General features: G+C 58.7%; 1 protein-coding gene across 4 annotated transcripts; it reads right to left on the bottom strand.

The window, feature by feature from the left end:
* Positions 1–455: 455 nt before the first annotated feature.
* EVI5L (ecotropic viral integration site 5 like) lies at positions 456–21074 on the bottom strand. 4 transcript variants are annotated; one of them, XM_075525854.1, is made up of 20 exons: positions 20942–21074; positions 16371–16570; positions 14880–15069; positions 14496–14720; positions 13994–14068; positions 13533–13658; positions 12823–12966; positions 12562–12651; positions 11942–12039; positions 11762–11825; positions 11235–11288; positions 9659–9799; positions 9341–9469; positions 8684–8824; positions 6067–6198; positions 5771–5791; positions 5307–5453; positions 3937–4032; positions 3731–3826; positions 456–1152 (listed from the first exon to the last, which is right to left on the bottom strand). In XM_075525854.1, the coding sequence occupies exons 2-20, from the start codon at positions 16517–16519 to the stop codon at positions 961–963; spliced, it is 2310 nt and encodes a 769-aa protein (XP_075381969.1). In that variant the 5' UTR covers positions 16520–16570; positions 20942–21074; the 3' UTR covers positions 456–960. The 4 variants fall into 4 exon arrangements, with proteins under 4 accessions (XP_075381969.1, XP_075381971.1, XP_075381970.1 ...); XM_075525856.1 differs by having other exon boundaries at positions 11762–11822; XM_075525855.1 differs by lacking the exon at positions 5771–5791 and having other exon boundaries at positions 6046–6198.
* Between the last annotated feature and the right edge of the window lie 6037 nt (positions 21075–27111).

Here is a 27111-nt window from a genome sequence, read left to right as displayed (position 1 = left end):
AGATCCCTCCGTGTGCAGGATCCGGCCGTTCAGGGATCCAGCAGTGCCCCAGGATCCCTTGTGCGCAGGATCTGTCCGTGCCCAGGGATCCAGCGGTGCCCCAGGCTCCCTCGTGCGCTGGATCCGGCCATTGAGGGATCCAGTGGTGCCCCAGGATCCCTCCGTGCGCAGGATCTGGCCGTGCCCAGGGATCCAGCAGTGCCCCAGGCTCCCTCGTGCACAGGATCCGGCCGTTCAGGGATCCAGCGGTGCCTCAGGATCCCTCGTGTGCAGGATCCGGCCGTGCTCAGGGCCCTGCCAGGGACTCGCAGCAGCCCCAGGCCCAAGACCTTGACGCCCTCCCCCCCCCCCCCCCCCGGCTCCTGCCCTGGGGTGCCATGGATGTCCCTTAAGCGTCCCCTGGGTGCCACAGATGTCCCTTAGTGCCCTCTGGGTGTCCCCTGGGTGCCACAGGGCCCACAGTGTCCCCTGGGTGTGGTGGGTGTCCCTTAAATGTCCTCTGGGTGCTGGGGGGCCCGTGGGTGCCTTCAGTGTCCCCTGGGTGCCCCTTAGTGTCCTCTGGGTGCTGCGGGGCCCCTGGGTGTCCCTTAGTGTCCTCCAGTGTCCCCTGGGTGCCACAGGACCCACAGGTGCCCTTAGCGTCCCCTGGGTGCTGTGGGTGTCCCTTAGTGTCCTCTGGGTGTCCCCTGGGTGCCGTGGGTGTCCTCAGTGTCCCCTAGTGTCCCCCAGGACCCCTCAGTGTCCCCTGGGTGCCCCTAGGGTGCCACGGGGCTGGTGGGTCCCCCACACCCCCGACGTCCCCATGGGTCAGGGTCCCCGGGGTGGCCCCTTGGTCTTGCTGTTGTTGCTTGTCCCCCACATCCCCAATGTCCCCGATGTCCCCGTGGATCAGGGTGCCACGGGTGCCCCCTTGGTCTTGCTGGTTGCTGCTGTCCCCCACGTCCCCGACGTCCCTGTGGGTCACGGTGCCGTGGGTGCCCCCTCGGTCTCGCTGTCGCTGCTGTCCCCCATGTCCCCGAGGTCCCCGATGTCCCCGTGGGTCAGGGCGAAGGGCGGCAGCTCCTCGTCGGAGGAACCCAGCGAGTCCTCGTCCCCCAGGCGTGTCCCCAGCCCCACCGCCCCAAAGGCCAGCGGCCCCCGCAGCAGCCGGATCTGCGGGGACAGGGGACAAGGGGACAAGGGAACAGAATGGGTGATGGGACAAGGGGATGGGGACAAGGGGACAGGATGGGCAACAGGGGACAAGGGGACATGGGATAAGGGGACAAGGAGATAGGGATGGGGCCAAGGTGACAGGGGACCAGGACATGGGGATGTGGACAAGGGGACAAGAAAATGGGGACGAGGGACATGGGAACATGATGGGTGATGGGACAAGAGGATGGGGACAAGGGGACAGGGACAAGGGGATGGGGACAAGGGGACAGGGGACCAGGACACGGGGATGTGGACAAGGGGACAAGAAAATGGGGACGAGGGACATGGGAACATGATGGGTGATGGGACAAGAGGATGGGGACAAGGGGACAGGGACAAGGGGATGGGGACAAGGGGACAGGGACCAAGGGGATAGGGATGGAGTCAAGGTGACAGGGACAAGGTGACAGGGACAAGGGGACAGGGAACAAGAGGATAGGGATGGGGTCAAGGTGACAGGGACAAGGGGATGGGGACAAGGGGACAGGGAACAAGGGGACAGGAATGGGGTCAAGGTGACAGGGACAAGGGGATGGGGACAAGGGGACAGGGACCAAGGGGACAGGAATGGGGTCAAGGTGACAGGGACAAGGGGATGGGGACAAGGGGACAGGGAAGAAGGGGACAGGAATGGGGTCAAGGTGACAAGGACAAGGGGATGGGGACAAGGGGACACGGGGACAGGGAACAAAGAGATGGGGATAAGGGGACAGGGGATGGGACAGGGGACAAGGAGATGGGGGACAGGGACAAGGGCATGTGGGGAATGGGACAGGGAAGAAGGGGATGGGGGACAAGGTGACAGGGACAAGGGGACATGGATAGGGGACAAGGGGACATGGATAGGGGACAAGGGGATGGGGACAGTGATGAAGACAAGGGTACGGGGACAGGGACAAGGGACAGAGAAGGACCAGGGGATGGGTGGGGACAAGAGAGGCAGAGGGGTGGAGGAGAGAAGGGGACAAAGGGACAGGAGAGGGGACAGGAGGGGACAAGGGACAGCAGAGAAGGGGAGGAGGGAGGAGAGATGGGGAGAGACATTGTCACCAGCTGTCCCGGTGCCACGTGACCCTGCGGGGACATCGCCGATGGCACCGAGGGGACATCGCCGATGGCGCCAGCGCCCAGCGCAGCCTCACTTGGGGACTGTCCCCGATGTGTCCTGGCCTTGGGGACATCGGGGACCCTTCCCCGGGGGGGGGGTGACCCCGCCCCGGGGAAGGGTCCCTGAGGCACTGCACGGGTGCCAGACCCTGTATGGGGGTCCCACAGCACCCGTGGGTGCAGGGCGTGGGTCCCCCAGCACCCACGGGTGCAGGGTATAGGGGCCACAGCACCCGGGGGTGCAGGGCGTGGGTTCCCCAGCACCCACGGGTGCAGGGTATAGGGGCCACAGCACCCGGGGGTGCAGGGCGTGGGTGCTGCAGCACCCGTGGGTGCAGGGTGTGGGTCCCCCAGCACCCACGGGTGCAGGGTATAGGGGCCACAGCACCCGTGGGTGTAGGGCGTGGGTGCTGCAGCACCCGTGGGTGCAGGGTATAGGGGCCCCAGCACCCGGGGGTGCAGGGCATGGGTGCTGCAGCACCCGTGGGTGCAGGGTGTGGGTCCCCCAGCACCCACGGGTGCAGGGTATAGGGGCCACAGCACCCGTGGGTGTAGGGCGTGGGTGCTGCAGCACCCGTGGGTGCAGGGTATAGGGGCCACAGCACCCGTGGGTGCAGAGTGTGGGTGCTGCAGCACCCACGGGTGCAGGGTGTAAGGGCCACAGCACCCGGGGGTGCAGGGCGTGGGTGCTGCAGCACCCGTGGGTGTAGGGTAAAGGGGCCACAGCACCCGTGGGTGCAGGGCATGGGTCCCCCAGCACCCACGGGTGCAGGGTATAGGGGCCACAGCACCCGGGGGTGCAGGGCGTGGGTGCTGCAGCACCCGTGGGTGCAGGGTGTGGGTCCCCCAGCACCCACGGGTGCAGGGTATAGGGGCCACAGCACCCGGGGGTGCAGGGCATGGGTCCCCCAGCACCCGTGGGTGCAGGGTATAGGGGCCACAGCACCCGGGGGTGCAGGGCGTGGGTGCTGCAGCACCCGTGGGTGCAGGGCATGGGTCCCCCAGCACCCACGGGTGCAGGGTATAGGGGCCACAGCACCCGTGGGTGTAGGGCGTGGGTGCTGCAACACCCGTGGGTGCAGGGTATAGGGGCCACAGCACCCGTGGGTGCAGAGTGTGGGTGCTGCAGCACCCACGGGTGCAGGGTGTAAGGGCCACAGCACCCATGGGTGCAGGGTATAGGGGCCCCAGCACCCGTGGGTGTAGGGCGTGGGTGCTGCAGCACCCGTGGGTGCAGGGTATAGGGGCCACAGCACCCACGGGTGCAGGGCATGGGTCCCCCAGCACCCGTGGGTGTATGGTAAGGGTCCTGCAGCACCCATGGGTGCAGGGTACAGGTCCCATAGCATCCGTGGGTGCAGGGTACGGGTCCCCCAGCACCCGTGGGAGCAGGACGTGGGTGCCGCAGCACCCATGGGTGCCTTACCTCGGCCTTGAGCTCGTCGATGTGGTCCTTGAGCTGGCGGATGTACTGGGCGGCGTCCGAGTGGTTGAGCTGCCCCTGGATCATGCCCTCCTCCCTCTGCGGGTGCGGGCGGGTCAGCGGGTGCCCGTCCCCTCCCTGTCACCCTGTCACCCTGTCACCCCATCCCCCTTTGTCCCCCCCACCCCGTCCCCCTTGTCCCCACTCACCTGGATCTCCAGCTCGGCGACGCGCTGTCGCATCTCGGCCAGGGCCGCCATGCTGTCAGCCTCGCGCAGCCGCACCGCCATCACCTCCTCCTTGCTCTGGGGACACTCGTGTCACCCGGTGCCACACCAGTGCCACCCCTGTGTCACCCACCGCCCCCCCAGGGGAGGCTTCAGCCCCCCCTGTCCCTAAGGACAAGGGAAGGCCGGTGGAGGGGAGGTGGGGACCCTGTTGGAGGGGACATGGGGACACTGGGACCCCATGGGAGGGGACATCGGGACCCCATGGGAGGGGACATTGGGACCCTCTCAAGAGATGACACGTTGATCCCTTTTGAGGGGACACGGGGACCCTGGTGGAAGGGACATGGGGACACCATTGGAGGGGGTGACAGGATGCTGTTGGAGGGGACGTGGGGACGCCGTGGGAGAGGACGATGGGACCCTGCAGAAGGGGATGCTGTGACCCCATGGGAAGGGCTGTGGGTGTCCCTGGGGAGGGGACAGGGGTGTCCCAGGAAGAGTCTGGGGGTGTCCCAGGGGAGGGGATGGGGAGCACCCATGGGTACCCCCAGGGAGGTGAGAGAGGAGGGCCCGAGGGTGTCCCCAAAGTGTCCCCAAGCACCGGGGAGGTGACAGAGGAGGGCCCAAGGGTGTCCCCAAAGTGTCCCCAAGTGCTGGGGAGGTGAGAGAGGAGGGCCCGAGGGGTGTCCCCAAAGTGTCCCCAAGCACCGGGGAGGTGAGAGAGGAGGGCCCAAGGGTGTCCCCAAAGTGTCCCCAAGCACTGGGGAGGTGACAGAGAAGGGCCCAAGGGTGTCCCCAAAGCGTCCCCAAGCGCCAGGGAGGTGAGAGAGGAGGGCCCGAGGGTGTCCCCAAAGTGTCCCCAAGCGCCAGGGAGGTGAGAGAGGAGGGCCCGAGGGGTGTCCCCAAAGTGTCCCCAAGCACCGGGGAGGTGACAGAGGAGGGCCCAAGGGTGTCCCCAAAGTGTCCCCAAGCGCCGGGGAGGTGAGAGAGGAGGGCCCGAGAGTGTCCCCAAAGTGTCCCCAAGCGCCAGGGAGGTGAGAGAGGAGGGCCTGAGAGTGTCCCCAAAGTGTCCCCAAGCGCCGGGGAGGTGAGAGGAGGGCCCGAGGGGTGTCCCCAAAGTGTCCCCAAGCGCCGGGGAGGTGAGAGAGGAGGGCCCAAGGGTGTCCCCAAAGCGTCCCCAAGTGCTGGGGAGGTGAGAGAGGAGGGCCCGAAGGTGTCCCCAAAGCATCCCCAAGCACCGGGGAGGTGAGAGAGGAGGGCCCGAAGGTGTCCCCAGAGCGTCCCCAAGCACCGGGGAGGTGACAGAGGAGGGCCCGAAGGTGTCCCCAAAGCGTCCCCAAGCGTCCCACCTTGCACTGGGCCTCGGCGTGTTTGCGGTGGCTCTCGCTGAGCTGCGCCTGCAGCCCCTTGCTCTGCGCCGCCGCCAGCCGCAGCTGCTCCCGCAGCCCCGCGCAGGTCTGCTCCGCCCGGCCCAGCACCGTGCGCTGGATCTGGCCCTGCAGGGGGACAGGAGTGTCACCAGCCCCTCCCTGTCACCCCCCCGCCAGCTCCCACAGCCCCTGTCCCCGGCCTGGCCCTGGAGGAGGCGGGGCGGGGGGTGGGGGGGCAGGACTGTCACCCCCCACCCAGCTCCCGCAGCCCCGTGCAGGTCTGCTGCACCCGGATCTGGCCCTGGGGGCACCCAGCACCCATGGACCCAGCACCCCCAGTTCAGTCCCTCCTGGCCCAGCAGCCCCAGTCCAGCACCCACAGCCCCAGCACCCTCCGTTGAGCCCCCCCCGGCCCCCGGTCAGGATGCAGACCAGGCTCTGACCTGCGTCTCCAGCTGCAGCACCTGCTGGCGCAGCACCCCTAGGCCCCAGTTCCCCCAGTTCAGCACCCACGACCCCAGTACCCCCCAGTTGAGCCCCCCAGCCCCGGGTCAGGATGCAGCCTGGGCTCTGACTTGTGTCTTGAGCTGCAGCACCCTCAGCTCAGCACCCGCACCCCCAGCACCCATGGCCCCAGTACCCCCAGACCCAGCACCCACCACCCCAGTACTCCCCAGTTCAGCACCCCCAGCCCCCAGGATGCGGCCAAGGCTCTGACCTGCGTCTCCAACTGCAGCACCCGCTGGCGCAGCGCCCGCAGCTCGGCCTGGGCTTGGGCCTCCCGCAGCCGTGCCGCCACCACGGCCTCTTGCAGCGCGTTGGCGTTGCTCCGCCGTGGGGACTCCTTCCAGCGCCCGCCCGCCCGGCCCGCCTGTGCCCCGCACCCGTCAGGTACCCACCGGGTGGGTGGCGGGACCCAGGTGGCCCTCGTGGGGACCCAGGTAGATGGGAGGGGACAGAGGTGTCGGGATGAGGGACCCAGGTGGCAGGGAGGGGACCCAGGTGACCAGGAGGGCACCCAGGTGTCAAGACAAGGGACCCAGGCAGATGGGAGGGGACCCAGGTGGCTGGGAGGGGACCCAGATGGCTGCGAGGGGACCCAGATGTTGGAACAAGGGACCCAGGTGGCAGGGAGGGGACCTAGGTGGCCAGGAGGGCACCCAGGCGTCAAGACAAGGGACCCAGGCAGATGGGAGGGGACCCAGGTGGCTGGGAGGGGACCCAGATGTTGGAACAAGGGACCCAGGTGGCAGGGAGGGGATCCAGGTGACCAGGAGGGCACCCAGGTGTCAAGACAAGGGACCCAGGCAGATGGGAGGGGACCCAGGTGGCAGGGAGGGGACCCAGGTGACCAGGAGGGCACCCAGGCATCAAGACAAGGGACCCAGGCAGATGGGAGGGGACCCAGGTGGCTGGGAGGGGACCCAGATGTTGGAACAAGGGACCTAGGTGGCAGGGAGGGGACCCAGGTGGCCAGGAGGGCACCCAGGCATCAAGACAAGGGACCCAGGCAGATGGGAGGGGACCCAGATGGCTGGGAGGGGACCCAGATGTTGGAACAAGGGACCTAAGTGGCAGGGAGGGGACCCAGGTGGCCAGGAGGGCACCCAGGTGTCAAGACAAGGGACCCAGGCAGATGGGAGGGGACCCAGGTGGCTGGGAGGGGACCCAGATGTTGGAACAAGGGACCCAGGTGGCAGGGAGGGGATCCAGGTGACCAGGAGGGCACCCAGGTGTCAAGACAAGGGACCCAGGCAGATGGGAGGGGACCCAGGTGGCTGGGAGGGGACCCAGATGTTGGAACAAGGGACCTAGGTGGCAGGGAGGGGACCCAGGTGGCCAGGAGGGCACCCCGGCATCAAGACAAGGGACCCAGGCAGATGGGAGGGGACCCAGGTGGCTGGGAGGGGACCCAGATGTTGGAACAAGGGACCCAGATGGCTGGGAGGGGACCCAGGTGACCAGGAGGGCACCCAGGTGTCAAGACAAGGGACCCAGGCAGATGGGAGGGGACCCAGGTGGCTGGGAGGGGACCCAGATGTTGGAACAAGGGACCTAGGTGGCAGGGAGGGGACCCAGGTGGCCAGGAGGGCACCCCGGCATCAAGACAAGGGACCCAGGCAGATGGGAGGGGACCCAGGTGGCTGGGAGGGGACCCAGGTGGCTGCGAGGGGACCCAGATGTTGGAACAAGGGACCTAGGTGGCAGGGAGGGGACCTAGGTGGCCAGGAGGGCACCCAGGTGTCAAGACAAGGCACCCAGGCAGATGGGAGGGGACCCAGGTGGCTGGGAAGAGACCCAGGTGGCCAGGAGGGCACCCAGGTGTCAAGACAAGGGACCCAGGCAGATGGGAGGGGACCCAGATGTTGGAACAAGGGACCCAGGTGGCAGGGAGGGGACCCAGGTGGCCAGGAGGGCACCCAGGCGTCAAGACAAGGGACCCAGGCAGATGGGAGGGGACCCAGGTGGCTGGGAGGGGACCCAGATGTTGGAACAAGGGACCCAGGTGGCAGGGAGGGGACCCAGGTGGCCAGGAGGGCACCCAGGCGTCAAGACAAGGGACCCAGGCAGATGGGAGGGGACCCAGGTGGCTGGGAGGGGACCCAGATGTTGGAACAAGGGACCTAGGTGGCAGGGAGGGGACCTAGGTGGCCAGGAGGTCACCCAGGTGTCAAGACAAGGGACCCAGGCAGATGGGAGGGGACCCAGATGGCTGCGAGGGGACCCAGATGTTGGAACAAGGGACCCAGGTGGCAGGGAGGGGACCCAGGTGGCCAGGAGGGCACCCAGGTGTCAAGACAAGGGACCCAGGCAGATGGGAGGGGACCCAGGTGGCTGGGAGGGGACCTAGGTGGCCAGGAGGGCACCCAGGTGTCAAGACAAGGGACCCAGGCAGATGGGAGGGGACCCAGATGTTGGAACAAGGGACCTAGGTGGCAGGGAGGGGACCCAGGTGGCCAGGAGGGCACCCAGGCGTCAAGACAAGGGACCCAGGCAGACAGGAGGTGACCCAGCTGGCCAGGAGGGGACACAGGTATCAGGACAAAGCACCCAGGTGGACAAGGAGGGACCCAGATGTTGGAACAAAGGACCCAGGTGGTCAGGAGGGGACACAGGCAGTCAGGAGGGGACCCAGGCATTGGGACAAGGGACCCAAGTGACCAGGAGGGGACCAGGCATCAGAACAAGGGTCCCAGGTGGCTGGGAGGAGACCCAGGGAGCTGAGAAGGGACCCAGGCGCCCTGGGGGGGGGACCCAGGCATCTGGGGGGGGACCCAGGCGTCTGAGGGGGGACCCAGGTGTCTGGGGGGGACACCCAGGCGTCCAGGGGGACACCCAGGCGTCCGGGTCCTTACCTGCCAGCTGTCACTGAGGTCCTTCACCTGCTGCTGCAGCTCCGTCAGCGACTTGACGGCTTCGGCCTCACGCAGCGCCAGCGCCTGCAGCTCCTCCTGCAGCCGCACCACGTTGTCCTCATCTGGCAGCAGGCTGTTCCTCTGCGGGGACACGGGGGACGTCAGCGGGGACACCCCGGGGCGAGCGTACCCCAGGGCATGGGCATCGGATATCGGTGGGGACACCCCGGGGCAGGGACATCGGATATCGGTGGGGACACGCCAGGGCAGGGACATCTCAGGGCAGTGACACTGAATGTCATTGAGGACACCTCGGGGTGGTGGCACTGGTCATTGGCAGGGACACCCCAGGGTGGTGGCACTGGGGGCTTGTCCCCCTCTGCCAGGTGGAGGTGGGGATACTCAGGGGGGATTGGGGGGAGATGACAGGGGACACTAGGGACAGGGGAACCCCCAGGGACCTCCTGGGGACACTTATGTGGCACTGGGGATCCCCAGGGACAGGGGACACCAGGTCCAGGACCTCCCAGAGCCCCTTGTGTGACACTCCCTCTCCCCAGGGCCACTTGTGTGACACTCCCCATCCCCAGGGCCACTCGTGGGACCATCCCCGTCCCCAGGGCCACCAGCGTGACACCCGTGAGCCGTCCCCGTCACCTTCTCCATGTCGAGGACTTTATCCTGCATCTCCTTGAGGGCGCCGAGGGTCTCGCTCTCCCGCAGCCGCGACTGCTCCAGCTCCGTCTCCAGGTGGGTGACAAACTCCTCACTGAAGCGTGGGTTCCCCTGCCACCGTCCCCAACGTGTCACCCACGGGGCACAATGCCTGTCCCCGACTTGCCCGCAGCGGTGGCACCCACCACCCGCACCCGAATCCGGGCTGCAGCAGGGCGCGAATTGAAAGGGGGATGCGTAGGGGCGATGGGGACGCCTGGGGACATCTGGGGACATTTGGGGACGTGTGGGGACACCAACCTGCTGGTCCTGCAGCTGCCGGATGGTGGTCTGGGCGCGCTGCAGGTTCTCGGTGGCCGAGGTGCAGCGTTGCTTCACCACCGCCAGCTCCCGCTTGATGATGTAGTTCTCCTCCGCCTCCTGTGCCCGTGTCACCTGGCCCTGGGGACAGCAGGGATGCGTCACCACCGTGGCATGATGTGCCCGGTTCTCCCCCAAAGTGTGTCGCTCGGAGGGGTGTGGTGGTGGTAGTGGGGACAAGGGGGTGATGGCGGGGACATGGGATGATGCTGGGGACAAGGGGGTGACACCAGCCCCACAGCAAGGTGATGCCAGGGATGAGGGGTGACAACACAGTAATGCTGGCCCTGTGGTGGGTGACACCAGCCCTGTGGCAGGTGACGCTAGGGACAAGTGGGGTGACACCGGGGGATGAGGGGGTGATGCTCAGCCCCACATCAGGTGACACCAAGGAGAAGGGGGTGACAACAGCCCCAGGGGATGACCTCAGCCCCATGGCAGGTGACACTGCAGACAAGGGGGGTGACACCAGCACTGGGGGGTGACACCAGCCCCACAGCAGGTGACGCCGAGGACAAGGAGGTGACATCAGCCCTGGGGGGACGTCCAGGACCATTTTGTCCCCTCCAAGCTGCTCTCACCCCATGACCCATGACCTTCCACTCAAAATCCACATATTTTGGTCAAACTCACCAAAACGGTGCCTTTTACCCCATCTTGGCCAAACCCCGCCCCCAAGTGCCACCATGCCACCCCCCACGTTCCACCGAACCCCCAAACGGGCCAAAACCTCCCATTTTCACCAACCACCCCCAAATCCTCCTTCCCCCTCCACCCCCCAAAGCGGGGAAGGTGCACGGGAGCCTCCGGAAAAGCAGAAAAAAGGGACAAAATCTTCCCCAAACGAGCTGGACGAAGGCAGGCTGGGAAGCAAAAGGGGGAAGAAAAGGGTTAAAACGCAGCAGAAAAGAGAAAAATAGCTATTTTTGACGCTACCTGGATGAGCCTGTCGGCGAGAGCCGCGCTCTCCTGCGGCCGCCGGCGGAGAAGAGAGAGAAAGAGAGGAGAGACGTAACGAGATAAACGAAGAGGACGGAGGCAGCGAGAGGCGGAGGCACCCGGCAACCTTCCCGCGCATCATCGGTCCCCGTTTTGGGGTGTTTTCCAAGGATTTTAGCTCTTTTTCTCCCATGCCGGAGGGGGAAAACATGGAGACAGTGGTGTTTTGCCCTAAAACGGAGCGTTTCCCACCTCCCAGAGGGAGACTTTGTGCGGAAAAATGATGAAGCAGGGGCTCGCTGGACATAAATCTTCTTTTTTTGTACCAAAAGAGTGCTGGGAGGGGAGATTTTGGGGGTGCAGCCCATAAAAGGGGTGTTGGAGGTTGCGGGGTTGCACCCATGGGTGCCGGGGTCTCTGGGCGGTGGCCCATGAGTGCCTCAGGGGAGTTTGGGGTGCTCCAGGGGACTTTTTGGGTGCTCCAGGGGGGTTTGGGTGCTCCAGGGGGGTTTGGATGCCCCAGGGGGGGTTTGGGGTGCCCTCAGGGGGGTTTTGGGGTGCCAACCGCAGGGCTTACCTTCTCCAGGGTTTCGATGCGCTGTTTGAGCAGGCGGTTCTCGGTGCGGAGGCGCTGGGGGGTAGAAAATCGGGAAGAATTAGCCCCAGGGGGGGTTCTGATGTCCCTGGCGGGTTGCTGAGCCTGGGGACATCCCATGGCCAAGGGGACACAGGGATAAAGTGGCCCCGGGGATGGGTCAAGTGGCCCTGGGATGGCTTACATGGCCTTGGGGACAGGCTAAGTGGCCTTGGGGACAGCTTAAATGGCTCTGGGATGGGTCATGGTGGCCCCAGGATGGCTTAGATGGCCCTGGAGATGGCTCAAATGGCCCCAGGGATGGGCTAAAGGTCCCCAAGGATGGGTGAAAATGGCCCTGGGATGGCTCAAACTGCTCTGTGACAGGTCAAGTGGCCCTGGGATGGCTTAAGCGGCCCCTGGGATGGGCTACGCCATGCCAGGAGGGCTCAGCTGGCCCCGGGGATGGGCCAAGTGGCCACGAGGATGGCTCAAGTGGCCCCAGGATGCCAACACTCGACCTGTCTCACCTTGATCTCAATCTGCTCCTCCATCTCTTTGTTCTTGATGGCGGCGTACTCCTTCTCCAACCTGCTTGGGACATGGGGACAGGCTGGGACACAAGGACAGGGACCAGACCCCCTGGCCCTGTGCCCCACGGCTGACAGGGGGACCCCATCCAAGCGCAGGAACCCATCGCCCCATCTCACCTCTTCATCTTCTTGGGGTTGTACTTGACCTGGAAGGCCCTGAGGATGAGCTTGTCGGGGCAACTGTCGAACTGGTGTGGGATCACCTTCTGGAAGTACTGCGGGTACGGAAACCGGCCATGAAACGTGGCCCCAAAATACAGGCCATCGCCTAAACCAGCCCCAAAGTAAGGGCCCGTTGGGTAAAACCAGCCCCAAAATAGGGTCTGTTGGATAAATCTGCCCCAAAACACAGCCTTGTTGCATAAATCCACCCCAAAATACAACTTATTGCATAAACCAGCCCCAAAATATGGCCCATCGTGTAAACCTAAAATACAGCCCGTTGCATAAATCCGCCTGTTGCATAAGCTGGTCCCCAAACATATCCAGTTGGGAGAAACCTGCCCCAAAATACTAAATGTGGGGCTAAATCTGTCCCAAACTACATCCCCTTGGACAAATCTGTCCCAAATTATGTCCCCTTGGACAAATCCACCTCCAAACCTGTCCTGTTGGACAAATCCAGCCCAAAATATGTCCTGTTGCCTAAATCCGCCCCAAAACACGTCCCATTGGACAAATCTGTCCCGAAACACGTCGCGTTGGACAAATCCACCCCAAAAGCCACCAGCACGTACCTGGGACATGCCCTCCATGTCGAGCTGGATGAGCTCAGCCTGGTTGAACTGCAGCAGTGCCATCCCCACGCGGAAGACGATCTCCAGCCCCTACAGGAAGGGTCCACACTTGACCTCATGCCATCGCCTTTCCCATTTGGGGTTTGAGGTTTTTCTCCCCAAAACCAGACCAGCTGGTGTGGGGAGAACATTTCCACATCCAAGTGGAAAATGTGGTTGCGGTCCCATTGTGATTTATGGCGTTGGCCGCAGCCCCGTTACCTCGTACATGAAGATGTCGAAGACACGCGTGGCCACAGGAAGAGGGAAGGTGGTGAGGAAGAGGGTGAGGAACCAGGACGAGGCGTACATGGAGGTGAGGAAGCTCTGTGAGCGGAAGTGGATGTTCAGCTCCGGCAGCTGCTCCTGGATGTGAGAAACGGGGGAAATGAAGAGAAACGGGGAATGGTGGAATATTTTTAGGGGTCATTCATGGCTGCTGAGGTTTGAACAGGTCCAGGAGGTCTTGTGGAGGTCCCTGAGGGGTCTCATGGAAGGTCTCTTGGTGGTGGTGGGGGCTTGTGGATGGTCCCTAGGGTCTCACGGATGTTCCTCAGGGCATCTTGTGGATGGTCCCTGGGGTTGTCTCATGGATAGTCCCTTTGGATGCCTCATAGATGGTCCCCAAGGTCTCATGGATGGTCCCTGGGGCATCTCATGGAGGTGCCCTGGGATCTCATGGATGCCCCCAGGCTATCTCATGGATGTCCTTGGGGTCTCACAGATGTCCCCCTTGAGGAATCATGGATGGTCCTCAGGGCATCTCATAGATGTCCCCAGCATCTCTGCGTGCTGGACAAGAGCCCATTGGAGGAACCCATTTCTCCCAAGAGCTGCTACCTCACTCCTACCTCTCCCTGTCCTTGTCCCCTGGCTCTACCCACCGATTCCCACCACCCCGAGCGTTTTGGGGGGTGTGGGGCGGTGCCTACCTGCAGCATGTACTCGAACTGGTAGATGCAGAGCCCCAGCTCAGCCATGCTGGGTTTGAAGAGCTCCCGTAAGCGGTATTCCTGCATCAGCCTCACGAACACGCAGAAGGCCTCTTCCTCGGGCATCTGGAGACCCAAAGGGACATGAATTCCCCCTTAAAACTCTGCTGGCAGCTCCAGATGGGGAGCGTCTTTCCATCAGGTGATGGGATGGGATGGGATGGGATGGGATGGGATGGGATGGGATGGGATGGGACGTGCTGGGACCTGTCCCCAGGTGAAGGGGAATGCGAATGGGGGATTTTAAACCCATCAGGAGTAACTGGGATGGTGGGAACGAGCCCATTTTGCTCCTGAGGATCAAGAAAAAGGCTCCTATTCCCCAACCCTGTTCTACCACGTCTCCAGAAGGTGTTAAAAACCCATCGGCAGCTCCTCCTCGCCCCGGGGCTGGCACAAACCTGCATGAGCAGCAGTCCCACGATGAAGGCGCTACCCTGGCAGTATCCAACCTCCCGGTCCACCAGGGAATAGGCCTGGAAGGAAGAAGAAAAATCAAAATAAATATATCTATGAGCAGGGGGATTGGCCGGGCCATCATCCCTGCTTGCTGTGTGAGGGCAATGGTGAAGGGAAGCCTTGACCACAGAAAATAGGGGTTTTTTTGCTTGACCACACCTCCTGAGCATGATGTTGCTCCACACTTGAATTTAGACCCCAAAATACTCAACTATTTGTTTCTTAATTCAGAGTAAAACTCAACAGGAAAAATGAGGTCAGGGACAGATGGGGAACGAGGTTCATTTGCAAGGAAAGGGCTGCCACACTGCGAGTGATGGTTCCAGGAGTTTGTGGTGGAAACCAAACCCCTCAAAAATTAATATCCAGTTAAAACAGGTTCAAAACCCAAAGCGGTGTTCAGGCTGTGGCCAAGATCCATTGACGTTCGAGGAAAGACGTTACCTTCATGACGTTGAAGAGCACCTCCTGGCCCAGACTGTCCTGTCCCTTGAAGAACTCGTGCTCCGGGTAGGTGCGGGCGATATCCCGTCGGATGAGCTTCTCGCAGGGAGAGGACATCTTGAGCAGCTCTGAGTATTGGTTTTTGACGGGCATGTCGGTGGCACTGCAGAGCAGCTGCCAGACAATGGCGCGGAAGTGGTGGGGGATCCCTTTGCGGATGAGCTCCTGTGGAAAAATGGGGCAAAAACCCGAGAAAATGGGTTTCAAGAAGATGGGAAGCTCCTCGTGGATGGGGAGACATCATCCTGTCCCAGCATGGGGAAGGTTGGTGCAGATTTTTGCAGGAGGGTTAAAATATAATTAGAAATAAAGCTATATCTTCACCTTCAGCAGCTTCTCCTTCTTCTTCCTCCACTCGTCCCACTCGTTGACGATGCGGCCCCAGAGGATCCAGGTGTCCTCCTCGAGGTGGCTGAGGTTGGAGGAGGCCGAGGAGCTGGAGACCAAGGAGGAGCCGCTGTTCCTTCGCGAGCCGTTCATGGAGCGCATCGACTTGGAGTCGGCCTCCAGTAGCCTGCAAGAGACCGAGATAGCCCCCAAAAAGCCCCAAAGAAGGAGAGAGCCCCCAAAACTGCCCCAAAGGAGGAGAGATTCCTGCAAAACCCTCCCAAAAAAGGAGATATTCCCCTAAACCAGCCCCAAAGGAGGAGATATTCCCCCAAAACAGCCCCAAAGAAGAAGAGATTCCCCCAAAACTGTCCCAAAAAAGGAGATATTCTGCCAAAACAGCTCCAAAGGAGGAGAGATTCCCCCAAACCTGTGCTAAGAGGAGAGATTCTCCCCAAATGAGCAGCTATTCCCCCAAAATGCCCCAAAAAAGGAGATATTCCCTGAAAACTGCCTCCAAAGAGGAGATATTCCCCCCAAAACAGCCCCAAAGGAGGAGAGATTCCCACAAAACCATCCCCAAAAATGAGATATTTCCCCAAAACCACTCCAAAGGAGGAGAGATTCCCCCAAAACAGCCCCAAAGGAGGACGCATTCCCCCAAAACCATCCCAAAAGAGGAGATATTCTGCTAAAACAGCTCCAAAGGAGGAGAGATTCCCCCAAAACCACGCTAAAAGAGGAGAGACTCCCCCCAAACCACCCCAAACAAGCAGATATTCCCCCAAAACGCCCCAAAGGAGGAGATACTCCCCCCAAACCACCCCAAATGAGCAGATATTCCCCCAAAACGCCCCAAAGGAAGAGATATTCCCCCAAAACTACTCCAAAAAAGGAGTTATTCTCCCCAAACGGCCCCGAAGGAGGAGATATGCCCCCAAACCACCCCAAAACAGCACCAGGATGGGCTATTTTCCCCGGGGAGATGCCGATAGCTGCCTGGGGATGTTTTTTTTAATGAATCTGCTTAAAAAACAGATTTTCAATGGGTTTTTTTCCCCGAGTAAATTTGCTTAAAAATGGCTTTGCAAGGAAGTTTGCATTTCGGGGCTTGATTTTAACACTGGTTTCATGCCAGGGACGGAGCTTTTTGCCTGGTATTTCGGCAAAGCGAGCCTCAGGGCTCGCTTTCCATCAAGAGCAGGTTTAAAACCCACCACTGAAGCGGGTGGGTTTATTATTTATTATTTCCAAATAGCCGCCTCCTTCCAGAAATCCCCTTTGCCCGCCTGAACGAGCAAACCCTGCTGCTTTCAAAGAGAAAAATATAACCTTGAAAAAAATAAACCGGAGTGTTTTCACCCCAGCTGGAGCGATGCTTGGGGGAAGTGGCTTGTTGTTGTCCAGTCTCTTTGATTTTAAGGGAAATGCTCGAAAAAAAAAAGACGATAAAAAGACTGAATGGGGCGGATATCCCCCGGCACTCACCGATTTTGCTCCTCCAGCTTCGCCAGCAGCTCCAGTTCGTCGGGGCTGAGGTTTTCTGAGTCGGAGGTGGGTGAACACGCCGGGGCTGAGTTGACGGAGGAGAGGGCTTCGTGGGAGGACGAGTCGGGGCTGACGGCCGGCGACGCCATGGCGGCGGGGGCCGGCAACGCGCCGAGCCCGCGGGGATTTTGGGGTCTCACCTGGAAAGCCAAGTACCAGCGTGAGCGGGACGTGATCCCCCCATCTTTTCCTCCTCACCACAGCGCTTCAAATCTCTTAAAAAACACCCTGTTTTAGTTAATCTGATAGAAAACAGGATGCGAGCATCGCTCGGTTTGCAGCCCACTGAGACATTCACTTAATTCCCTAGAAAAAAAAAATCCATTTAAGCCCAGTTTTCATGTCAAGCTGGGTCTAAGCACATCGTCCTGTGTTTGCCCTAAATTAGTTGAATGAAATTAGCCTAAAAACTGGAATTAAGCCCAATGTACCCTCATTTTGGGAAGGAACAGGCCAATGTGGGAAGAGAGGATTTGCAGAAAGCTGTCCTCGCTGTGGATTTGCTTTAGGGGTTGACAGCACCCAGTTTGCCCATTTTGGTGGTGTTTTGCAGAAAAATGCCTCTTCGGGGAGGAACGAGTCTCAGTTTGGGATTGCAGGGACTGGCAGAAATGGGGTGAAAAATGGCAGTTTGAGGAGTGCTGCAAAAAGAGGGGTTCAAGCGGCGTCTCCGGCAGGGATTTGTGAGATGATCAGCAGGGACTGGGATACCTCAAGGCAGCTCTGGCCTTTTTTGGGCTGAAAAATTCTCCTTTTGGTAAAAAAACGCTGCTGAAGATTGGCAAAATGAACCCTCAGTCGCTGCTGTGGCCAAAGGGGATGAAGAAAGCAGAGGAAAGAAATAAAAAGCAGCAGCACCTGAAGGATGCGCCGTGAATGTGTGATTTACCTGATTTGGGCTTAATTTGCTCTCTGTGCAGATTAAGCTATAAATCGGGGAGGTTTTAACCAAAAAGCCACATTTCTGATCCCTTTTTTGAGGGGAAAAACTGGCCGGCAGAGCAAAATGAGCTCAGAGGAGAGCAAAGCAACGAAGGGACGCTGGGCAAGTGCAGCCATACCGCAAACAGGGAAAATTCCGTGCTGTTTGGTTAACGGTTTTCCAAAAGCAGCAAGATTTAACAGAGCAGCTTTGGGGCAAGAATCGGGTCAATCGTTAACGGGATCACGCAGATTTGCTTATCAAGCAGGAAATTTTATAAAGGGGGGAAAAAAAAAAAGCCTCGATTATATTTAATTCAGGCCCATGCTGCCCGTTGAGGGACGGGGCTCATCCAGCAGCGCCTTTGTCTCCAGGAGAGATGTTAATTTATTTTCTATAATTAATATTTCCCTGCAAGACCTTGCTGGCTGATATCACCCAAAATACTGTTTTAATGAAAAAAAAATAGCGAGCGGCGTTGGCGGCTTCACTGCAAAATTATAAGTTACCGATCAAACAGCGGCCGCAGCACAACCTGCCAGGGTTCAATGGGCTGCGAGAATGTCCTGAAATGGCTTTTTAGGAAAATGAACATTTCCACGTCGACGTGGGGGGAAAATAAAAGCAACAACCACATGTGGATGAGCATGGGATGGCCAAAACGCATGATTTCAACCCAAAAATGAGGAAGGCAGATGGTAAAATTGTTTATTAGACCCGGAAAAAACAGGTGGAAATGGAAAAACAGGAGAAAAGGCAAGGTGAAATTTTTCAGTGGGTTTTTTTGGGTGAAATCTCGTTGGTTTTCCAGTATGGGGATGGTGGCCGCCGTCCTTCAGATGTTCCTGTTGTGCCGAGAGCTCGTTCCGAGGCGATAGGTATCAAAATTTGCTGAAAACGCTTGAATTTGGAGGGGAAAAAAAAAAAAAGTCTAGGGGTGGTGTGTCAAAGGCGCTGAGAAAATTAGGGGAAAAAAATGGTGGAAATGGTCCCGGAAACGCCACCGTGGTGCCCAGACTCTGTTTTTAGGAAACTGGCCCAAAAAGGGGCTTGGTCAGTCCCAATTTCAGCCCGTTTGTGACAGCGGGTTAATAAAAAAATAACTTTCCGGGTGCGCTGCGGAGTCCTCGAGGTCCCCACGTGTCCCCGAATTCCCCATGTGCCGCTGTCACGCTGACTCATTTTCCCCCAAAATACCATCGCTCAACCAAAATGCTGTAAAAAAAGCCCAATTTCAGCAGGATGGCAAGACGACGACCTCGAGCTGGAGCATTTTGGGAGGAAAAATGTTAAAATTTTCCCCGTTCCGCTTAAAATTTGCCGATTTGTAGCTTTTTTGACCCATTTTCGCAGCTTTTCCGCGGAGCTTTGTACCGTTTCTGCAGTGTTTTGTGCCTTTTCTGCGCTGTTTTATGCCTTTTCCGCCCATTTTTGCAGCGTCTCTCAGTGTCATTTTGCACCTTTTCCACCCCGTTTTCACAGTATTTTCTACGCCGTTTTCTCAGCGTCTCTCAGTGCTGTTTTGCGCCTTTTTTGCACCATTTTTGCCGCGTCTCCGAGCCGTTTCCACTTTTTTTCTGTGACGCTTTCGCCGCCTCCTCTTAAAAGTTCATCAAAGCGGGGATTCACCCCCAGTTTCAGCAGGAATTTTTGGAGGCATTGGGTAGTGACGCCGACTTTCCATTGGAGACAAACCATCAAAAATCCACCAATTTGCCAGAAACCCCAATTATTAACATGCAAAAGGAGCCAGGTAAGGAAAAAAAAAAAAATTATTAAACCACAAATATTTCAGCGGGACGTTCTTGAGCTTCACCAACATCTGTGGTTGGCGGAAAGAGGAGGAAAATGGATAAAAATGGGTTTAAACACGGCGAGTTTTGCCGCTGGCAGGGATGAAGCAGGTGCAAATTTTAAGCTAAAATCCCCTCAAAATGCCACCGGGTTTAAAACTGACCAAAACGCACCCAAAACCAGATGAAAATTGAATTCAGCACCAAAACGGAGCAAGGAAACCACCCCCCCGACCCCCCCGGCGGCGCCGGCCACCAAACTGCATTTGCAAATGTGGCTTTTTGGGGAAAAACTACCCCAAATGCCACTTGGGTGGTGATTTTTGTGTTTTTCGCAGTCCTAAATTGGTTGAAATGAGCCCAAAACTGGGAGGGTTTGGTGTCTTTTAGGATTTTTCATCAAAATAGGGTGGGTTCCCCCCCCCCCCCCCCATCCAGGCTGCTGGTGGCGGCAGGTATTAAACACCACCGGCAATGCCGCCAGCGAAGCCCCGATTGATGGAAAACCATCCAAAAAAGGGGAAAAATCAAAAAGGGAGGGTGAATTTGGGGGAAAAACCTGTAATTTGATGGAAAACACGAGTCATTCCAGCGTAGCTAAAATCCCTGGGTTTGAACCCAAAAGGAGAGACACGCTGGGGACGGCACAAAGCCGCGGCTCCGGGGGCTGCGGCCACGGTTGCTCCATCTTCTGGGCGGCTGCGGGGAGGGGGGGGGTGTTTTGGGGGGCACCCAGGGACCCCCCCAAACCCCCTCCCCACGGATGGGGGGCACAGGGCTGCTAGTGGAGAGGGTGGGTGTGCACTGCCTGGGTGGGGGTGTGTGATAAAAGGCCCCCCCCCCCCCCAATAAATGACATTTAGGGGATGGCGGCTGTGAAAGGGGGGGTCCAGCCGCCTGCTGCGACCCCCCCCCAAATTTTTTTTTACCAAAACCTGATTATTTTAAAAGAAAAAGAAGCGAGGGACAACACCCTCTTTGCACACAGGAGTGCAGCCCCCGGCAGGCAGCAACGGGGGGGGGCCCAATAAAGGAGGGGAATGGAGGAGGGGGGGGAGCCCCCCAATGTCCCCCTCTATAGTGGGGGGGCTCCCTTAATGTCCCCCCATGGCATAGTGGGGGCACCCCCATGCCCCCTCCCAATATAGCCCCGAATTACCCCATACAGCATGGTGGGGGGCACCCCCGTGGTTTCCTCCGGGGAGGGGGGGGGTAAACCCCCAATTACTCCCCCAAAGTGGGGGGGTAACCCCATTTACCCCCTAAGCCTGGGGGGGGATCCCCCAGTTACCCTATAGTCCTGGGGGGGGGGTTACCCCAAGCCACCCCAATAGCCAGAGGGAAAATTATCCCAATGCCCCCCCACCCCATATGGGAGGGGGTTACCCCCCAATGCTCCCCAAAGAATGGGGGGTACCCCCAATTACCACTCAGCTGGGGGGGGTCGGCAACGCCAATTACCCCCCCCCATTGACTGTGGGGGGAGGATATTTACCCCAAATTACCCCCCCCCCCAGCATTACCCCTATAGACACCCCCTCCTCATAGCCTGGAAGGGGGCTTTACCCCCAATACCCCCCCCAGGGGTGTCACCCCCAAATATCCCCTCACCCGGGGACGGGGTGACCCCCAATCCGCCCCACAACCTTAGGGGGGGGCCTTTAGGCCCAATTACCCCCCAGAGGGATGATTACCCCCGACCACCCCCCCAGCTCCCGGGGGGGGGGTACCCCCTATTCCTGAGGGAAGGAGCCCCCCTCCCGAGGGGGCGGGGAGCCCCTCCCGGTCCCTCCTACCTGCGAGGCGCTGCCATGGCGACCGCCGGCTGCCTCCGAGGGGGGGGCCCGCGGCGCCCCCCCGCCGCCACCGCCGCTTGGAGCCGAGCGGGAGCCGCGGCCGCCGCGGGCCCCGCCGCTGCCATGGGGGGACCCGCCGCCGCCGCCGCCGCCCTGACTGACACTGACTGACAGGCGGCCCCGCCCCGCAGCCAATCACCGCGCCGCCTCCGCCCGCCCCCCCGCGACTCCACAGCCAATCGCGACGGTCCGCCCGGGAATGAGCCGCCGCGGGGGACCCGGCTACAAACCGCGCCTGCTGAGCGGTCAGCCAATAGGGTGGCTCGTCGGTGGTTGATGGGCAAGCCTCTCTCCAATGAGATTCAAGGAGATGCTTCCCCCACTGGGGAAGGTGGGCACCGCCTTGCCGAGAGGCGAATGGCAGGAGCAGGTGGTGATGATAGATAGGTAGATCGGCCAATCGGCTGCCACATCTCGCTTGGAGTGGCACCTGGCTGACAGGAGAGGGCAACAAGCCCCGCCTCTTCAGCTTGAAGGGTTCGGATTTGATTGACAGGGGAATCTACCAATCGCTGGCGCAGGAGAAGGTGAGGCAGCCTATGGGGGCGCGGAGACTAGGCGGCATTCACCCCTCCAGCACAGATGGCTGATCCCGCCTTCCTGGGGAGAGTTGCGGCTCTTACTGGCTGACGGGGGATGATAGGCCGGCGCGTCCACCTATGGGGCGTCGAGTAGTGGGATCGCCGCTCTGTAGTGAGGGGTCCAGGGTGGAGTCACATTCTGTTACCTCAGGGAGGGCGCCCGGGTAGGGGGATCCGGGTTGGGGGTCCCCAGTTCCCCAGGGATGGGTTGGTGGGGTGACTGGGGTCCCCCATCCCATAGGGACCCAGGGATGGGGACACTGGGGGCTCCTGGGATCCCCAGGGGTTGGGGACAATAGGGACCCCAGCTCCCCATGAATGGGGGTGACGGGGGTCCCACGTTTCTCAGGGATTCAGGTCTTGGAGCACTGGGGGTCCCCAATGATCCCAGGGGTGCAGGGACACTGGAGTCCCCAGTTCCCCAGTGATGGGGGTTTGGGAGAAATTGGGGATGTCCCCAAGGACAGAAGTGCTGGTGCACGGGGTGTCCCCAGGGACAGGGATACGGGGACACTGAGGGTCCTACTGTCCCCAGGGACAGGGCTGGGGGACACTGGGGGTGTCCCCAGGGCCTGGGGGTGCTGAGGTGCCATAGGGGATATTTTTAATGGTGCTGAGAAGTGGGGTGGTTTTGGAGCGTAAAGGGGTTTTCAACCACTCCAGCTTCAATATTTAAAAAATCAGAAGATAAAAAAACCTAAAAAAGGTTAAAGGGATAAGGATGTGGTAGGTTTAGGGGTGGGAGCTGGTGATTTTGGTCCTCTCTTGACTTTTATCTCAGTTTTCAATCCTTTCAGCTTAAAAGGCGCCGTCCTCGATTTTTTTTAAACCTCTCCCACACCACTGGGACAAACCACACGCTGGCAGCAGAGAGACAAGCCACTGCGAGAGCGATTGGGACGAATTCACAGCGTTTCGACCCCAAACCGACTCCATTGCTTCTTGGAAAGTGCTGGAGCCCCAAGGGCATAACCGGCCAACCCTGGGGAGAAGTTTGGCCTCGACTTCCCCTAAATTCAGGATCAAAAAAGGGGAAATCGCACAAAACGAGGAAGCTGCTTGCCCTGAGAGCAGGGAAACCAGAGTAGTGAGGGATGTTCAACTTTTGGCTGTGTTTGCTTTTTCTGGGGTCCTCTGTGAAATTCAGCTGAAATTGGTCAACGGTGAAGTTAGTCGTTAGTTCTAACTTTCGTTTTCTGTGAAAGCAATCCAGGGGATGCCTGGCTTGAAGTCCTGAGGGCGTTCGGACAACGAAAAGAATTTTCCGGAGAAGGAATGAAGGAAACGGTGCCCCCAAAAATGAGGATTTTCACAACGCTAAGTTTCTCGCATTAAAAATGCAAGAAATCATCACAAGAACACTGAACAAAATGGTAAAGAATTCCCACCAAACCAAAAAAAGGGCAAAATTTAGGTGCTCACGTCAGAGAACGTGAGTTGCCATTTCGGCATGAAGCCTCCAAAAACCATCTCCTCGGACAGGTGTCGGCCTTGTTTGAGGAGAACAATGTTTTTTAACCAATTATTCTAAAAATCAACAGGGAAGGGGGCTGCCCAAATGCATCGGCCGCTCCAAAGCTCCTGAGTGTGCAGATTTATCTTTTATAGGAAATTAGAATTACGAAACGTGAGCATTTCCTTCCCCCCAGGATGTGATGACGCGTCTTCCCCACTGCATAAATTGGGGCATAAAATAAAGAAAAGGATCAGAGATGTCAGAAGGCGAAGGTGCCATCGGCACCTATGAGAAATGGGATTTCGCCGAGGGGATGGAGTTGGAGAAGCAAAAGCAGAGGAAAGTGCCTAGAGGAGGTATTGGGGTGAGGGAACGGCTTTGGGGATCCAGAGAAATGAAACTGGAAGGGTTTCAGCTCTTTAAACCGATCTTTCTCAGAAGTTATAGCGAAATTTTGATGCCTGGTTCCTCCGTTGGGTCACAATCTAGGAAAAAGAGGTCTGAGCATGGAGAACAGGGTGATGGAACCACTTGAGAGGTTGTTTTGGGGGGATCTCTCCTCTTTCTGCTCTTCTTTAAGAAAATATCTGTTGAGGGGGGAGTTATTTGGGGCCACCTGGCCCCATTTCACCCCTGGCAGTGCCGTCCCTCCTAGCCTTGTCTCCGGAGAGAGCTGTCACGCTGCTGTACGTGCTTCTGGCCCTCACCTTCGTGCTCTTCATGGCTCTCACCATCATAAATGTCCAGAGAGGTGAGTCCACCGCATACCCCTTGCTCCGATCAGCCCCGCTGAGCGCAGGGCGGGCAAGATTTGGGGGAAAACACCAGCGGATGGAGCAAAACGTAGCTCCAAGTTAGGTTTGAAGGCCCTTTTGCAGCCCGCGAGCTCTCCAGGGCCGGATCCGGAGCGAAAGTGAGCGCTCTCTTCCTCTCCCCCAGTATCCGCGGTGTGGGAAGCATTGGAACAAGCCCAGCTGCGGAGCGAGAACAGCCACATGACGGCGTGGCACAACCTCTCGGAGGTCCAGCGCACCCTCGGTATGACATCTCACCCCAAAATGGCTCCCTGGGACCTGCTGCACCCTTGATACCTGCACGGATTTTCCCCCCAGCGCTTCCGGGGTGCTTTTTCCAGCAAAAATTGAACCAAAGCTGCTTTCCATCAGGACAGAGATGGTCAGGACTTTTTTGTTTTGAGCTTTCTTCTCTTATTTTCCTCGTAGATAAACAGCTCTCTGGTGAGCTCAAGGCGATTCACGGCCGACTTCTGAACGGTATGCCAAGGAAAAGGCAGTTTTGGGGAAATATGTGCAGAATCCCGAATACCAGCTGCGGGCACCAGCAGGACGGGGTCAAAAGTGGAGTTTTTCCTCCTTCCAGCGTCGCAAGAAGTGGAGAACATGTGGTGGAAGATGGCGCAGTGCAAAGCAGAGTGCGGGAAGGAGCTGTCGGATCGCCTCCGTGTCCTGGGTGAGAGCATGATTTTGACGGAGAATCGTTAAATTCAGTGCTTCTCCTTGATTCCCAAAACACTCAGTATTGGGTAGATGCTCCAAAGATTCCTAAAATGTGCACCGAGAGCGCACGAAGACAATCTTAATGAGTTTGAGGTATCATTAAGTAGAATATTAAATGAAAAAAGCCTTTCTCAGCCTGTTAATAAACACAATAAAAAGCTCATTTAACGAAAGGGCTTTGAGGTTTTACTGCCTGAAGTTTAGAGAACGGTAACTCACACCAGGAAAACACACAGCGAAAGCCACGGTGTAAACCGGGATGGAAAGGAAAAGGGGAAGGGAGACAAAAAAAGGGTCCTTTTAGGTCTTCGCGGCAGCTGAATTACCTTTTATTCTTTCCCCGGCAGAGGAAAGGGACGTGCTGGAGCCGGTGCTGCGGCAGCTGGCGGAGGTGAAGGAGGAGCAGAGCCGCGTGTCGGCACTCCTTGACACGGCGCTGGAGGAGACACGCAACCTCTCAGGTGAGGGGTAGCAGTCGGGCTGAGCCCGCGGGCGTCCCCCCGCGCTCACCCACGCGTTCTCCTTTTTTTTTTTTTATTCCCCGTTTTCCCTCAGAAATTTTCTGCACGAGGTGTCCCACCGGCTGGCAGCAGTTCGCCAAAACCTGCTATTTCTTCTCCACCACCATCAAACCCTGGCAGGCTGCTAAAGACTCCTGCGCCAACTTCAACGCCCATCTGGCCATCATTGACACCGAGCAGGAAAACGTAAGCTGAGAAATCCCATAAAAAGCAAAAAAGCCCCCAGATTTCATGAGTTTAGAGGAATATTAGACTCCAGTTCCACAAACGGAAAGGTGGCGGTTAAGCACGGGTGACGCAAGACTGCCCACGGAGGCGGGAAAATGCAACTGGTTGACGTTCCCACTTGGTTCTGAAGTGATTTGGCCAAATCGGATGAATCTGTCCCCAAAATAAGTAGCGTGATTTAAGCAGTTTTTGGGAAAAGCCCGCGGGGGGCGGCTGCCCCTCCTGGGGTCTGTGTGAGCCCAAGGGACTCCCGGGGAGCGAGAGGTGCTCACCTGAGTTTGGGGTGCAGGCGCCATGCCTCCATAGTGATCCTTCCTCGCGATCATTTAAAAATTATTAAAGTTATTTAGAAATTATTAAAGTTATAGAATGAATTACAGAAATATAACCCAAACTGTGCACAAATTAGCATTTCTATGACAATTTAGACAATCCCTGCCTCCCATTCAGGAGGGTGCTTTCACCGACCCGGCTTTTAAAAAGTACGTTGGGTCTGAAAAAAGCTTCTTCCTCCAGATATTAGAAATTTCAGCACTTTTTTTCCATTTCTGACAGGAAATGTTGCATTTTTTGTCACGCCTGTGGCACGTCACAGTTGTCCCCTGCAAGGGATGGGCTCCCCGACTGCCGGCGCTGGCCTTGGCGCCACTGAATCCCTTTGCCGTCGCCTTCTGCTTCCCCTCCTGATGCTTCTTTTTTTTTTCCTCCCCGTTTGCAGAAATTTCTGGCAAATCACATCCTGGAGAATCGCGTGTTCTGGCTGGGCCTGACTGACATGCACAAAGAAGGCGACTGGCAGTGGGTGGACGGCCGCTCCCTCTCTCTCTCGTACGTTTCCAGCCTCATCGGAAAGTAAATTGCCCCCCAAAATCAGCTCTGTTCTCCCTAGGCCCCTCTTTTTGCTCAAAAAAAGGTGCCGCACCCTCATTAGCGCACCCATCCGCTCTGGTTTAGTGCTTAAAAAGCACAGAAATAAGTTTCGTGCTGCTACGGCACCTGAAAATGCCAGGTGGAGGGAAAGGTAAGAGGAGCCACCCTGTTGCGGGCAAGGTTTTGGCTTTTTCCCCCCAAATTCGCTTCGGTTTCAGGGCTGAAAACCCAGGTGGGAATGTGCAAGGAGCCGCAGCGCCTGCTTGGTTCTCCCCCAGCTCGGTCGGTTCCCGACCGAGACCCTGCACCCTGAGTCAAAGGGGTTATTTCTAACGGATCTCCTCATTCTCGGGATTTTGGGAAAAACACTGCGATTGAAGCAGAGCTGTTTTCCTGCATTAAATGGGGGGAAAACGGGAAAAACACTGAAGTTGCATCGTTGCGTTAAATGAGGGGGAAAAGGGGTTTTTTTTGGGTGGGGCTGTTGCCCTCCCCAGGGGATGCTGTGGGGCTGGTGTGCTCTCTGCCTGACTCCCCCCTACTTAAAAAAAAAAAACCACTAAAACCCAAAAAGTTCCCAAACAGAGAGCTTTCCACCCAAACCAGTGTGCCCTCCCCTGCCAGGGTCTGGAACAGCGGCGAACCCAACAACGTGGGCGACCATGGCGAGGACTGTGCCATGATCTACTCCAACGGCCGCTGGAACGACGCTACCTGTTCCAACGCCGAGGCCTGGATCTGCGAGCGCAGCTGCTAACGGTTTCCCCCTGACCGCCTGCTCACCTCCCCGGGGCTTAAAAATGGGGGAAAACCAGTAAAAACCCGGCAAAACCAAGTGCAGAGTGAAACCACGAGGCTCCGGGTAAAAGAGGTGTCCGAAAATGGGTAGTCCCCTTCCCAAAAGCGGGGTGCGCTGCTTGGGGGTGGGCACAGCGCT

Source organism: Mycteria americana, chromosome 28 (genome assembly GCF_035582795.1).
Source record: "Mycteria americana isolate JAX WOST 10 ecotype Jacksonville Zoo and Gardens chromosome 28, USCA_MyAme_1.0, whole genome shotgun sequence".
In the NCBI taxonomy this organism is placed as follows: domain Eukaryota; kingdom Metazoa; phylum Chordata; class Aves; order Ciconiiformes; family Ciconiidae; genus Mycteria; species Mycteria americana.
This window is presented reverse-complemented; position numbering and strand designations above follow the sequence as displayed.